Genomic DNA, 13274 nt, shown 5'->3' with positions numbered 1-13274 from the left:
CATTCAGACTATGTACTTCTGGGCTGCACATTTCTTAAAGTTAAGTTATGGACAATGATGATTTGCTATTTACACATCAGGTTCAGCACTGGGTCTCCATGCCTTTAAATTTATTTTCCTTTTCACAGCAGTATTATTCACAACGCCCAACAGGTTTAAAAAAAAAAATGAATGACCATCAACAAATGAATGGATAAACAAAATGTGGCACATACATAGGAGAGAAAAACATTTATTCTTTAAAAAGAAGGAAATTCTGATACATGCTATAATAAGTATAAACCTTAAAGATAGTGTGCTAAGAGAAATAAGCCAGACACAAAATGACAAACACTTCATCATTTCATCTGTATGAAACATCTAGAGTAGTCAAATTTACAGAGGCAGGAAGTGTGATGGCAGCTTCCAGGGGCTGGGTGTGGGGCAGAGCAGGGTGTCATTGTTGTATAGGTACAGAATTTCTGTTTGGAATAATGAAAATGCTCTGGAGATGGGTCAAGATGATGATTGCACAAAATTGTGAGTGTACTTAATGTCACTGAACCATATACTTAAAAATGGTTTAAGGGGTAAATTTAATATTATGCATACTTACCTACAATTTAATGTCTTAAATTTGGTTTTCCCATGCCTTTAATTGTGCTAAACTATCCTTGCAGTATGTATGAGATCATCGCTAGAGAATGCCTAGTGTTGATTTTCTGGATTTGTCCTCTAGCAAATGTAGTTTAAGAACATGACAATCTGATTTTCAATAACATAATCAGGTGGATGGATCTCATCAGTGGAATACGCGATTGCCATGTCCCAGGCATCGATAATACCCACATTGAGGTCCACAAAAATATCCTTCATGATAAGATTCTGAACATAGCCATGAAAGTCACTAAACATCTCTGTATTTTCATTTATCTCCCTGGTGTTTTCAGTTTTAAGTATCACCTTGGTCTCTGGGCTTCTCAGAAATAGACGTTTAATGGCTTTTTGAATATTGATGACCCTACGGATAAAAATGTTTATGGGAAAGGGTCTGAAGTGTTGGCCAAGGGTGATGACAATTACCATGTTATTGTCTCCTGCTACCTGGTCGATTTCCCGTGGGATATAGTTTTCACTTTTCACAGAGTACAGCTTTTCAGTTATAAATGGATGACTATGTTTTTTCCACTGAATCAAAATTTGTCTTTCAACATCCAGAAGAACATGTGTTTTAAATAACCCGGTTCCATGATGATCAAAGTTTTTTAAGGCTGATGGAAAACAAATGAAAGAATCTTTTAAAAAAAGGAAAATGTACAATTTTAAAATGCAACAATATCTATAAAATTTAACCAAGATCGTTTCTAACTAGAGAATTGTTGCTTAGGCAAGGTAGAGAAGTTTACCAGATGCATTACAGTTTTAACGAAATTTTGAACTTTTTATCAGCATACATGAAGAGGAAAAATAGTGTTACCATCAGCAATTTAAAAATACAAGATTTAACTTTTTATGAAAAGTTCAAAGCCAAAAGTTTGGCAAATTAAAAATAATAGCACAACAAAGACTAGAAGAGGAAAGTATAGAATTCTAATTATTATTTTAAAAATATTCTCAAAAGTCAACTAAAAATAAAAATGAAATACATACTTTTCACAACTGTTAGAAAATAGTTAATCCACTGGCGCAGTGTTGAATCTCCCATGAGGTAAATAAGTTTCCTTTTCAAGCAGTCATTTATATCTTGCATTGTATTGAACTTGATCTGCTTGCAAAATGCTGAAATCCAGCTTCTCTTGAACGTGTAACCACTGGGGAAGGGAGTCTTCATTCCAGTCTGACATTTCTTTTTTATGTTCTCACTCTCTGGCAATAAAAATTCCCAGAGTAAGTGACTTTCATCAACACAAATTATTCGGGAAACACTTGGCTCCTTTTTGCCCTTGTTTCCTCTTCTCCTTTACCCTCCTGGCCACTATTTCTGCCCTCCTTTTTCCCACAAATATTTAATCAATGAAATCATGTTAAAGGGATAAATTAAAAGCTCTCACTGGGTAGTTTTTCTTGGTGTGAGGTCAGTTTTCTCTTGGGCATTTAATAATATCTCCTTGTGCCCCACTTTTCCCCAAGACCGCTCAACTGTGAGATGGTTGACCAAAGTCAGGGGGAAATGTGTGGTAGTAAAACAGCAGGGCTTAGTGGTCCAGCTGAACATTTCACCCGTGACATTGGCCTTGCTGATACAACTCCTTCTCCTCAAACCACTTACCCTTGAAAGAACCTCGAACACATTTACAAAATGAGAGTCACACATTGTTTATTTTGTGTGTACCAGCATCATGTTCTCTGGTTAACCAATAAAACCTTCATTATCTAATTATATCTCAAACTGAACATAATATTCTCAGTATGTCTCACAAGAGCAGAAAAAGTTCAAAAAGGCAGGATCATGACTTCCTTGTTCTGAATACTCCACTGTTAAAATAGCCCAAACTGTATTCAGCAGCTCATATGGCACCTTCACTCCAGTAAGAGTCTAAGGCCCCTTCTACATTTGCTACCTAAAAGCACATCTTTGTCATCTACTTTCATTGTTGGGTTTGAGGTATAAGTTTAAGGAATTTACATGTATCCATGTTGAATCACATCAGATTTGTTGGTGGCTCCAAACAGTAACAGTCTGATACTATCTTTTAAGAAACTGTCTGATTTTAGTAGAAATTACTGTCCAGGCAAGGTGGAAGCCAAAAACAAGTGTAATGAGAACTTGAGTTGGTTCAAGAGTCTAAGAGCTTTCCTTGGTATAAAAGTTGGGCATGAATGACACTTGCCTGTGCAGGGCAGGGATCTTTTTCACAGACTGTGGATGTTAGGTCTAGCTCCAAGGTGTTTGGCAGAGTTCTTTGCAAACACTAGGTCCCCAGTAAACATTTGCTGAATGCACAAAAAAGGGTAATGGATAAATGTGTAACTGTTAATTGTTATAATGGAAGTCATTTCCTTTGTTAAAATTCACTTTACTTCCAGTGTAACAAAAACATCATTTTATGAATGAGATGACTTTGTGACGACTATGAAAGTTCATGTGATAAAAATGAAAACAAAACAAACACAAAAATTGTTAGTTTATAGAATGCGAAGTGAGAAGGTCTGACTGAAAATTAAATTATAATCCACCAGAGATATTTCCTGATTCTGAATGTGTGCAGATCATCAGAGACATTTTCATATAGCACTAGCACCCAGTTACTGGTATGGGGGAATATGCCTCAAGTTTAAATACAAATAGTCTGTATATTTTGAGACAGGTGAATTGAAATTGATGGTTTCCCCAGACTTTTACATCTGACTCAGGATGAAAATTTGTTTAAATTGATATGAAAACAATTTCGAGGAAGAAAATCCTTTCTTTAAAAACTAAGGTGATTGATATCATTTGACCCAGGACATAAAATATCAAAATGGTTAATGTAGAATAAATGTGTCAAACAAAGAAAGTTCTTTAGAGGAGTAAATTGTGAATCCAGAGTCAAAAGTACACCAACTTACTGTTACATGGCAAGACCTTGATGGAGGTGAAGTTCTTCATCATTTCAACTCCTATTTTGGACCTCCAAGAAATGATAAAGTAAGTTAACATCTGTCTGGATATTAAAGGTAGAAAGAATCACTGGTTTGGATGAATTGACCTACTCTTATCTCTCTGAAAATGCTTTGTTTTCCATTATTTTGATATTTAAGATATTCTGGGTGAAGTAAATGGGTCAGAAATTTGGAAAACCTGAAAACCTTGCAGGGGATCTAGAAATCCATGGAATGTCACTTGTCCTCCAAATGCAGTAAATCCAACTACCTATTACGTGCCCATCCTTTAACTTTGGGGTGGGTTCTCTATCACAAGCAATCTTCTTCACCTTTGCCACCTGTAGTAATTCAGACCTTCATCAACCTTTCACTAGGCCAATGTTTCTCAAACTTAAACACACATCAGAATTACCTGAAGCACTTACCACAAACTAGATTACTGAAACTCACCCACAGAAATTCCAGTTCAATACTTCTGAGGATATCAAGAATTTAGATTTCTAACAAGACCTTGAAGCTGAAGCTACAGTTCCAGGGACATAACATTGAAAGCCCTGTCCTAAATTATTATATTATCATTCAGCTCCTTTGTTCTGGCCCAACCTCTCAGCTACCTGAATTATTCTATGTGAAATCTTCATCATCAAACCTCAAGGTAAGAAACCACCAGCATGCCACCTCCTATGAGTGTCTACATCATTGGATTAAAAGATTAACTGACATAATGATGATATTCAATTTTAGGGGATAGAGTATATATTAAGACTGAGTAGGATTTGTATTCCATGAAACGCATTGTAGAAAACACTGACATAAAAAAATGACGGATCTGAAAGTATTACAAACAATGTAAAATAGTAAGTATACACTGTAAAAAGTACTTTGATGGTTTTACTCCTTTCAGCAAAGGGTTCTAAAGGTGACCTGAAAAGGCCCTTTGAACATACTACCAGAGGAGCTGACTCTAAAGGGTGGACCTGATTATAATTCAGTTAGTATCAATTGACATGATAAAGGGGCTTGATCTGACAAAGCTATTAGACAAAGTTTGGTCTCATCCGAAGTCTACCTTTCTTATCCCATATTGTATTTGAAGACCTATTTACCTGTGGAAAAGTTTCCATTCTTCATTGCTAAGATAGGAAATGCCTCTGACCTTGGTATTCATGTGGGTCAGGGCCTCACAGGGAACATGCTGAGGCCTCACGCAGTAGAAGGCCTCTTGGTCGCGAGCATCCAAGTACTGACACAATTCAGCCGTTGTGTTTAGGACCAGGCCACATTCAGAGAGGACCTGGGTGGTGCCATTAACAAACTGGCCTGTGAAGATCACCCTGTCATAGCCTTGGTTTCTTGCCCTCCAGAGAGCCGACACCCCTTCACTGGGGTGGATGAGCAGGAGCGACAGGGAGACATGGCCCTGCCAGAACAGAGTGAAGCTGACAAGGTAGGTGCCATTGTTGAAGTCTGTCACCTTTCCTGAGGCGCCTGCCTTCAGGACTGGGGAGGACATCCTGGCCCTCAGGAAGTCTCCTCCATATTTCTTCCTGTGTCCCAGGTGGTCCCTGGCCTCCAGTAGGATATCTATCTGGTCCCCCCGGCAGTATGTGCGTCTGGGGTTGAGGATGGAGACTGTGCTATGTGTGGCGCTGGTGGTGGTGTTCACGTGGGTGAAGGGCCTGGGCGGGATCAGCTGGTTGAGTTTCTCCAGGATCTCCTTTGTTCTCAGCTCAGTCTCGGTTAGGGAAGTTGCTGGATTCAGAGGGGCTTCGGAGTGAGAGATTTCCCCTTGTTTCCGGGCAAAAGGGTTTCTCCAGCTGAACAAGAACTGAAGAATTGAAGGGAAAGGATATATTTACTACCAGTAGATAATAGGGTTTGCTTTTCAATATAAATTACTATGGTTCATTTTATATTTCTCAGCACGATTAAGTTACTCATCAGAAATCAACTCTTACTAGTTTTCAGTTATGAAATTATAGGAATTGATTTCCAGGTAATGTGACTTCCTCTCCTGCCAAGACATGGATCCCTTGGGGGGGGGGTTATTGGTTTAAAAAGTAACTGATAAAATAAATATATGGATTGCATTATTTGATTTTAAAATTTTCCCCTTTGCCATCCCCTCATTTATCTTTTTTAATAAAAATCATATAACCATATTATCTATTCAAATACCTCCCATATTAAGGAAAGAAAACATTGAACCCCTTATTCTCCTTTCACTGCCTACTGCATTTTTGGTTTGTCCTACCAATGAAGTATCAAGGATTCTCTTCCATCTCTGTCTCCCCTACTCACTTCTCAGCCTGCTGCTTGGATTGTCCCTCAGCATTATGTCACTAACAAACTTTTTCTTCTCACTCTCCACCTCCCCCAAGGAAATGCTTGCACTCCAATGACTTCAGGTGCTATTTATGTTCTAATAATTTCTAAATCTAATTTTTTCTAAGCCAGGTCTTTTTGAGTCTTAGCTCTGTTGATTCTATAATACATCCAAGCAACATCTCTACTTAGGTCACTTTGATGGACTCAGACCTAGACTATTCATATCCGACTCTATCGTTTCTCCTCCCAATATATTTCTCCTACAATTATAGGAGAAGTTCAATAAATGGTATCACCAGCCAAGCAGTTGTACAAACCTGGAATGGAATGCCTGTTTAGCCCCAACTCCTCACCTCTCGTAGTCAGTCACTCTTGCTGTCCATTCTTTCTTAAATTCACTGACATTTCTCCCTCTTCATTATTAGGACCTTATCTCAAGTCACCATTACTTCTCACATCAGGCCACCAAACAGTCTTTCTTTACTCAATTATTTATCTATTACTCATGAAGCATCTACAGTGTGCCAGGTACTGTTCTTGGCACTGGATATACCAATGAATAAATAATGTCAAAATGCTTGCCTTCCTGGAGGCCAAGATAGATAATAATCAATGAACATCATAAATCAGTAAATTATATAGTATAGTAGAAAGTGAAAAGTACTCTTGCAACAAAAGAAGTCAGGTCAAATAAGAAGACCACAAAGAGGTTTGTGTGGAGCTGATTCTAGTATTCAGTAAAGAAGGTGTACTAAATGGTGGGAAGGAGGAGAGATGGGCAGCAAGATGAGTTAAGAAAAACTGCGGAAAACCACCACCCGCACTTGCATATATATCCAGTGCTGTGCACAGCCCAGACCCAGGCACTGCCTGCCCAGATCTCCAGCCCTATTCCCTGGAGAATCTCTACCAGGGCTCTGTGACTCCCCATCAACCAACATGTGGGGTCGCCTCTGCCCACTATCATGGAATATTCCCAACCCAGACAGTGCCATCTTTAGTTGGGGCAGCCACCATCCTGGGACACCATATTACCAAGTACCTCTCATGCATCAGGCTATTGAAGACTGGGAAGTTTGAATACTATATTATAGTTTTATTGTAGAATTTTTTTTTATTAATAGTAGTATTCCTCCTTGTCATTTTTAAAATTTTTCTCATTATCTCTATTTTTCTCTTATCTACCAGTTTCCTTGGAGTCTCTTTGTCCCTTTTCTCATGCTAACCATCAATTTCTTTTGATTTTTCTTTCATTCTTCCTATGATCTAGTACCTCTCTATACTCACTTCTTTTCTCATTAACATTACATCCTATACCCCTCCCCATCCTCTTTGTCCACCATTATAAATGGTGGACCTTATAGCAAACCTGTTATTTATACTGTAGATAATAATCAAAATCATCTCTGTTTATTAAGACAAAACTGCTAATATTTTAATAGGTTATTTGGGTTAAGGCTGCATATTGTTTGTATTGTGTGCCACTAATATTGATCTTTCCCTTTAACATGAGATATTGGAAACCTGAAGGGACACTGTAAGCCTACGGGGGGAAAACACAATACCTCTGATCTGCATTGCTAGAGGGGAAGATAGATGAACGACACAAAAAAACAAGGGAAGAAAGTGTCCCAAACAAATCTAGGTGCTATATTAATAGAATCCAATGACACTATTGTAGAAGAAATGTCAGAAAAAGAGTTCAGAATGTACATAATTAAAATGATCTGCAAAGCAAAGGATAAGAGAGTAAATGCAGACAATGAATGATCACTTCAATAAACAGTTAAAAGAACAAATGTAGGAAGCAAAAGATCATTTCAACAAAGAGATAGAGATTCTGGAAAAAAAAAAAAAAACAGAAATCCTTGAAATGAAAGAAATAAAACCAAATTAAAAACTCAACAGAAAGCATCACCAACAGAAGAGATCACTTGGAAGACAGAACCTCAGACAATGAAGACAAAATATTTAATCTTTAAAACAAAGTTGACCAAACAGAGAAGATGGTAAGAAATCATGAACATAATCTCCAAGAAGTATGGGATATCATGAAAAGACCAAATTTAAGAATTACTGGGATTGAGGAAGGCACAGAGACACAAATCAAAGGAATGAACAACCTATTCAATGAAATAATATCAGCAAATTTCCCAATTAGAAGAGGCTTACAGAACACCAATGTACAAAATTACAACAGATCCACACCAAGGCACATTATAATGAAAATACTTAACATACAAAATAAAGAGAATTTTAAAGGCTGAAGAGAAAAGTATTGGATTAAATATAGGGGGAAACCAATATGGATATCAAGCAGATTTCTAAGCCCAGATCCTAAAAGCTTGAACAGCCTAGAACAACATATTTCAAGCTCTGAAATAAAATGGTCGCCAACCAAGAGTCTAAGACCCAGCAAAACTTACCTTCAGATCTGATGATGAAACAGAAACCTCCCATGAAAAAACAAAAGTTAAAAGAATTTACAAATAGAAAGTCTGTGCTACAGAACATTCTCAGCAAAATATTCCATGAGGAAGAAATGAAAAACAACAAAGGGAGGAACTACCCTAAAGGAAAAGCCAAAGAAAGGAGAAACCAAGTCAAGTTAAAAACCAAAAATAAATCCAAATGACTAGGAATGCAAATCATATCTCAATAATAAACCTGAATGTTAATGGTCTAAAATCATCAATCAAAAGACATAGACTGGCAGATTGGATTTAAAAAAAAAAAAAAGACCCAACAATATGCTGCCTTCAAGAGACTCATCTTATAGAAAAAGACACACACAGATTAAGGTGAAAGTATGAGAAAAAATATACCTCGCACACAGACTCAGTAAATACGTGAGAGTTTCCATCCTCCTATCAGATAAATCAGACTTCAAGCCAAAGTTAGTCAGAAGGACTAAAGAGGGACATTTCATACTGCTTAACAGAAGCATAAATCAGGAAGACATAATGATCATGAATATTTATGCCCCAAACAATGGTGCATTCATGTACATCAAACAAATCTTTCTCAATTCCAGGAACCAGTTAGAACATAACATAATAATACTAGGTGACTTTAACACACCTCTCTAACCACTGGAAAGATCTTCCAAACAAAAACAGAACAAGGAAACCACAGAACTCAATACACAATCGGTAACTTAATCGGACTTAACAGACGTATATAGAATATTCCATCCATTAATCAGTGAATATACTTTCTTCTCAGCAGCACGTGGAACCTTCTGTAAAATAGAAAATATGTTATGCCACAAGGCTACTCCTAGCAAAAACAAAAAAACAGAGATACTACCTTGTATTCTATCAGATCATAATGGAATGAAATTAGAAATCTATGATAAAATAAAAAACAGAAACTTCAACACTTGGAGACTACATAATAGGTTATAGGATGATGCATGAATAGCAGAAGACATCAGGGAGGAGATTAAAAAATTCCTAGAGGTAAACAAGAACAAGGATACAACATATCAAAACACTATGAAAGCAATAAGTACCAAGAGGAAAATTCACTGCATGGAGCACATTGAATAAACAAAGAAAAAGTCAAAAAAGAAATGACCTAACATTACAGATCAAAGTCCTAGTAAAAGAAGAACAGAACAACACTAAAAGCAGTAGAAGACAGGAAATAATTAAAATTAGAACTGAAATCAATGAAATTGAAACAAAAGAAACAATCCAAAAAATTGAGAAAACAATACTACCAAAGGCACTATACAAATTCAAAGCAATTCCAATTAAAATCCCAATGATGTACCTCATAGTAATAGAGAAAGCAATCACGAAATTCATTTGGAAGAATAAGAGACCCAGAATAGCTAAATGAATCCTTAGCAGGAAGAGTGAAGCAGGAGGTATCACAATACCAGACCTTCAACTGTACGAAAGAGCAATAGTAACACAAACAGTACCAAAATAGTCAGGTAGACAAATGGTACAGAATAGAGGACACAGAGGCAAACCCACATAAATATAGTTATCTCATAGTAGACAAAGGTACCAAAAACATACAGTGGAGAAAAGATAGCCTCTTCAACAAATGTTGCTAGGAAAACTGTATATCCACATAAAGCAAAATTAAATTAAAACCCTACCTCTCACCCTGTACAAAACTCAACTCAAAATGGATCAAGGACCTAGGAATTAGATCAGAGACCATGCACCAAATAGAAGACAAAGTAGGCCCAAATCTTCATCATGTCAATAAGAACAGGACTTCCTTAAGACTCCCAAAGCACAAAAAATAAAAAGCAGGAATCAATAAATGGGATAGATTCAAACTAACAAGCTTTTTCTCAGTAAAGGGAACAATGAACAATGTGAAGAGAGAACCTACAGATGAGAGAAAAACTTTGCCACACGCACTTCAGATAGAGCACTAATCTTCAGAATTTATAAAGAACTCAAAAAACTTTACACCAAGAGTACAAATAACCCAATCAATAAATGGGCTAAGGAAATGAGCAGACACTTCACAGAAGAAGATGTACAAGCAATCAACAGATATATGAAAAAATGATCAACATCTCTAGTAATAAGAGAAATGCAAATCAAAACTTCCCTAAGATTCCATCTCACCCCAATTAGAATGGCGATTATCAAGAATACAAGCAACAATAGGTGTTGGCGAGGATGTGGGGGATAAGGAATACTCATACATTGCTGGTGGGGTTGCAAATTGGTGCTGCCACTCTAGAAAGCATTATGTAGATTCCTTAGAAAACTTGGAATGGAACCACATTTGACCCAGCCATCCCATTCCTTGGTATACAGCCAAAGTACTTGAAATCAGCATACTACAGTGCCACAGCCACATCAATGTTTATAGCTGCTCAATACACAATAACTAGATTGTGGAACCAACCTAGATGCCCTTCAATAGATGAATAGATAAAGAAACTGTGGTATATATACACAATGGAATATTATTCAGCCATAAAGAATAAAATTAAGGCATCTGCAGGTAAATGGATGGAGTGGGAGAATATCATGCTAACTGAAATAAGCCAATCCCCAAAAGACAAAGACCCAATGTTTTCTCTGATAAGTGGATGATGAAACATAACAGGGGTTGGAGGTGGTAAGGGAAGGATGGAGGAAGGATGGATTGTATAGAGGGAATTGAGAGGTGGGGAGGGGGCAGCAGGAAGGAAAGATAATGGAATGAGACAAACATCATTATCATATGTACAGATATGATTACACAAACAGTGTGAATCCACTTCATGTACAATAAGAGAAATGAAAGTTGTACCCCATTTGTGTACAATGAATCAAAAATAATTTTTAAAAATGGCAAGAAGAGGAAACCTGAGAAACATTAACTGGGCTACTCAAAAAATTAAAAAATAAATTTTAAAACCCTGTGATGAAGACAAAGGACTGAAACAGAGATTAAATTGAATGAGAATAGCCAAGGCCCAGGGAGGAGAGAACCCTGAGGCAGAATGCTTGCCAGTGCCTGTCATCCAGAGATTAACCTGTCACCAAAACACCAATAATAGTGCACATATTGTCAGAGGACTCCAGAGAACCCTGCCCTCCACATTCTCCTGCTAAGAAGACATGTTTTTAACTTTCATGTCTTGCACTGATAATGGGGAACATTCAAACGAAGTTACCACTGCTAAATTCTGAACCAATTCCTACCTTTGTGCAGCCTTTTGAAGTGAAGTAAATAACCCCAACAGCTACGATAAATACCAGCATCAGCATGCATTTGTGAGCGACGGCATTTGGAAACATCAGTATCCTAGAAGATAAATAGTTACATTCGGTCAAACCAACATGATGTATTTCTGTACAATATGGTTCCTCCTCAGTAATTTCCAGAACAGGGTAATGTTGTCCTGTGTTTTCAGAAAATTCTTTTATGTCTAGAAAACAGAAACAAATTCTTCCTTGAGGCAGGGAATTGAACGAGTGGAAGGACTCCTTGCTTCTTACTCTTAGGTTAACTATCCAGGCATGGAGGCACATCAGGTCCCGGCTCTTCTCTCTTCAAGGACTTGGCATGGACAGCAAGGTGTCAGCAGTCATTCACTCAGAGAGATACTTTTTCTTCCTGCCCCTTTCCCTGCCATTAGAGCTTACCAGTAAGTTTCAAAGGTACGCACCTTTTGAGGAACATCTGTTTCAGCATGTTCTCATATTCTCCCATGCAATTTCAGCTGTCCAGAGACTCTAGTTGGCTCAAGAGGTCTTTGCTTTTACTTCAGGGTTGGAATTTCCCTATAAGCTTCATTGATTCCTCTGAAGCTTGGAAGAGGAAGCTCAGATGTTTGCTTTTAGAGAAGAACATCTCAGGGCAGGGTAGGCAGGCTGGGACACGCTTGGAGGAGGCTTCAAGTGTTTCCCACAGTGCACACTTCCCTGGCTTGTGCCTTGTTTGACTGTCATCTGGGTTCAGTCAGTTATCCCCAGGATAACAAGTACCCGAAAAACTGGAAAGAAGAAAAGCACAAGCCCCATCCTGTTTCTGGGCACCTAGGAATTGATCTGGCTGGTTCTTCGGATATTCGGACTGCTTTCCTTATACACTCCTTTCCCTTGCTCTATATCACTGCTTATATCAAGCACTACAGCAATAACAATTTAAATTAAATCTCAGACATAAGGGGAGCAATCAACAGATCTAAAGCCCACTACAACTTGCCTAAGGTAAGAGAGAATCCAAAAGGTCAAACTCCGTGGACATAAGTTTTATGACACTTGTTAGGTTTAAGATAAGAGGTGTCTCCCAAAAGCCCATGTGAGACAAGGCAAGAATGTTCAGAGAGAAATGGTTACTTTAAGAGGTTGGACACTACTCATTGTAAACTGTAGGCAGGTATGTTGTGACTGGAGGAGGGAGATACATATTTTGTTCCTGGTGAGCAGAGCTCTCTCTGATTGCTGGTCTCCATGAGCATCTGTCATAGTGTTCTGCCTCCCCTCAGACCCAGGGCCATGGGGTCAGCAGTCATGAACTGAACCTCTGAAACCATGAGCCAAAACGAACTTTACCTCCTCCATGGTATTCTTGTCAGGTCTTTTGGTCACAGTGATGAAAAAAACTGACTGCAAGAAACTGTTTTCTTCAAGAAACCTCCATTTAGGCCGTTTCCCTGTTCTCTAATCAGATATTTGATTTCTTAGAATCGAATTGTTTCTCTAGTTCCTTCTGTATCTTGGTCATCAATTCCTTACCAGATGTCTGGTTTTCAAGGACCTTCTCTCATTTCAAGGCTACCTTCTCACTCTTGATTGCCCCTTTGCTATGGAGAAACTTTTTCCTTTGCCATACATTTATCTATTTTGGTTTTTGTGTGATATTTCCTTTTTCTGCTTGTGGATATCCAGATTTCCCAGCACCGAGTACTG

At 37.9% G+C, this 13274-nt stretch overlaps 1 protein-coding gene across 2 annotated transcripts; it reads right to left on the bottom strand.

The window, feature by feature from the left end:
• Window positions 1–216: 216 nt before the first annotated feature.
• On the bottom strand, window positions 217–12358 carry LOC124958025 (NXPE family member 2-like). 2 transcript variants are annotated; one of them, XM_047515671.1, is made up of 6 exons: window positions 12029–12358; window positions 11562–11664; window positions 4671–5392; window positions 3529–3590; window positions 1630–1845; window positions 217–1250 (listed from the first exon to the last, which is right to left on the bottom strand). In XM_047515671.1, exons 1-6 carry the CDS (start codon window positions 12070–12072, stop codon window positions 715–717), a joined length of 1683 nt encoding a protein of 560 aa, XP_047371627.1. In that variant the 5' UTR covers window positions 12073–12358; the 3' UTR covers window positions 217–714. The 2 variants fall into 2 exon arrangements, with proteins under 2 accessions (XP_047371627.1, XP_047371628.1); XM_047515672.1 differs by lacking the exon at window positions 12029–12358 and adding an exon at window positions 11859–11990.
• Between the last annotated feature and the right edge of the window lie 916 nt (window positions 12359–13274).

Source organism: Sciurus carolinensis, chromosome 11 (genome assembly GCF_902686445.1).
Source record: "Sciurus carolinensis chromosome 11, mSciCar1.2, whole genome shotgun sequence".
In the NCBI taxonomy this organism is placed as follows: domain Eukaryota; kingdom Metazoa; phylum Chordata; class Mammalia; order Rodentia; family Sciuridae; genus Sciurus; species Sciurus carolinensis.
This window is presented reverse-complemented; position numbering and strand designations above follow the sequence as displayed.

What these genes read in the sequence shown, in the direction of transcription:
- LOC124958025 (XM_047515671.1), bottom strand. Translation starts at nt 12,072, where the DNA reads ATGGGAGAATATGAGAACATGCTGAAACAGATGTTCCTCAAAAG. An exon ending in CAAGGTCTTGCCATGTAACA is followed by an intron (nt 1,846 to 3,528) that starts GTAAGTTGGTGT and finishes TTTTATTGCCAG; the next exon opens with AGAGTGAGAACATAAAAAAG. An exon ending in TTTTCTAACAGTTGTGAAAA is followed by an intron (nt 1,251 to 1,629) that starts GTATGTATTTCA and finishes GTTTTCCATCAG; the next exon opens with CCTTAAAAAACTTTGATCAT.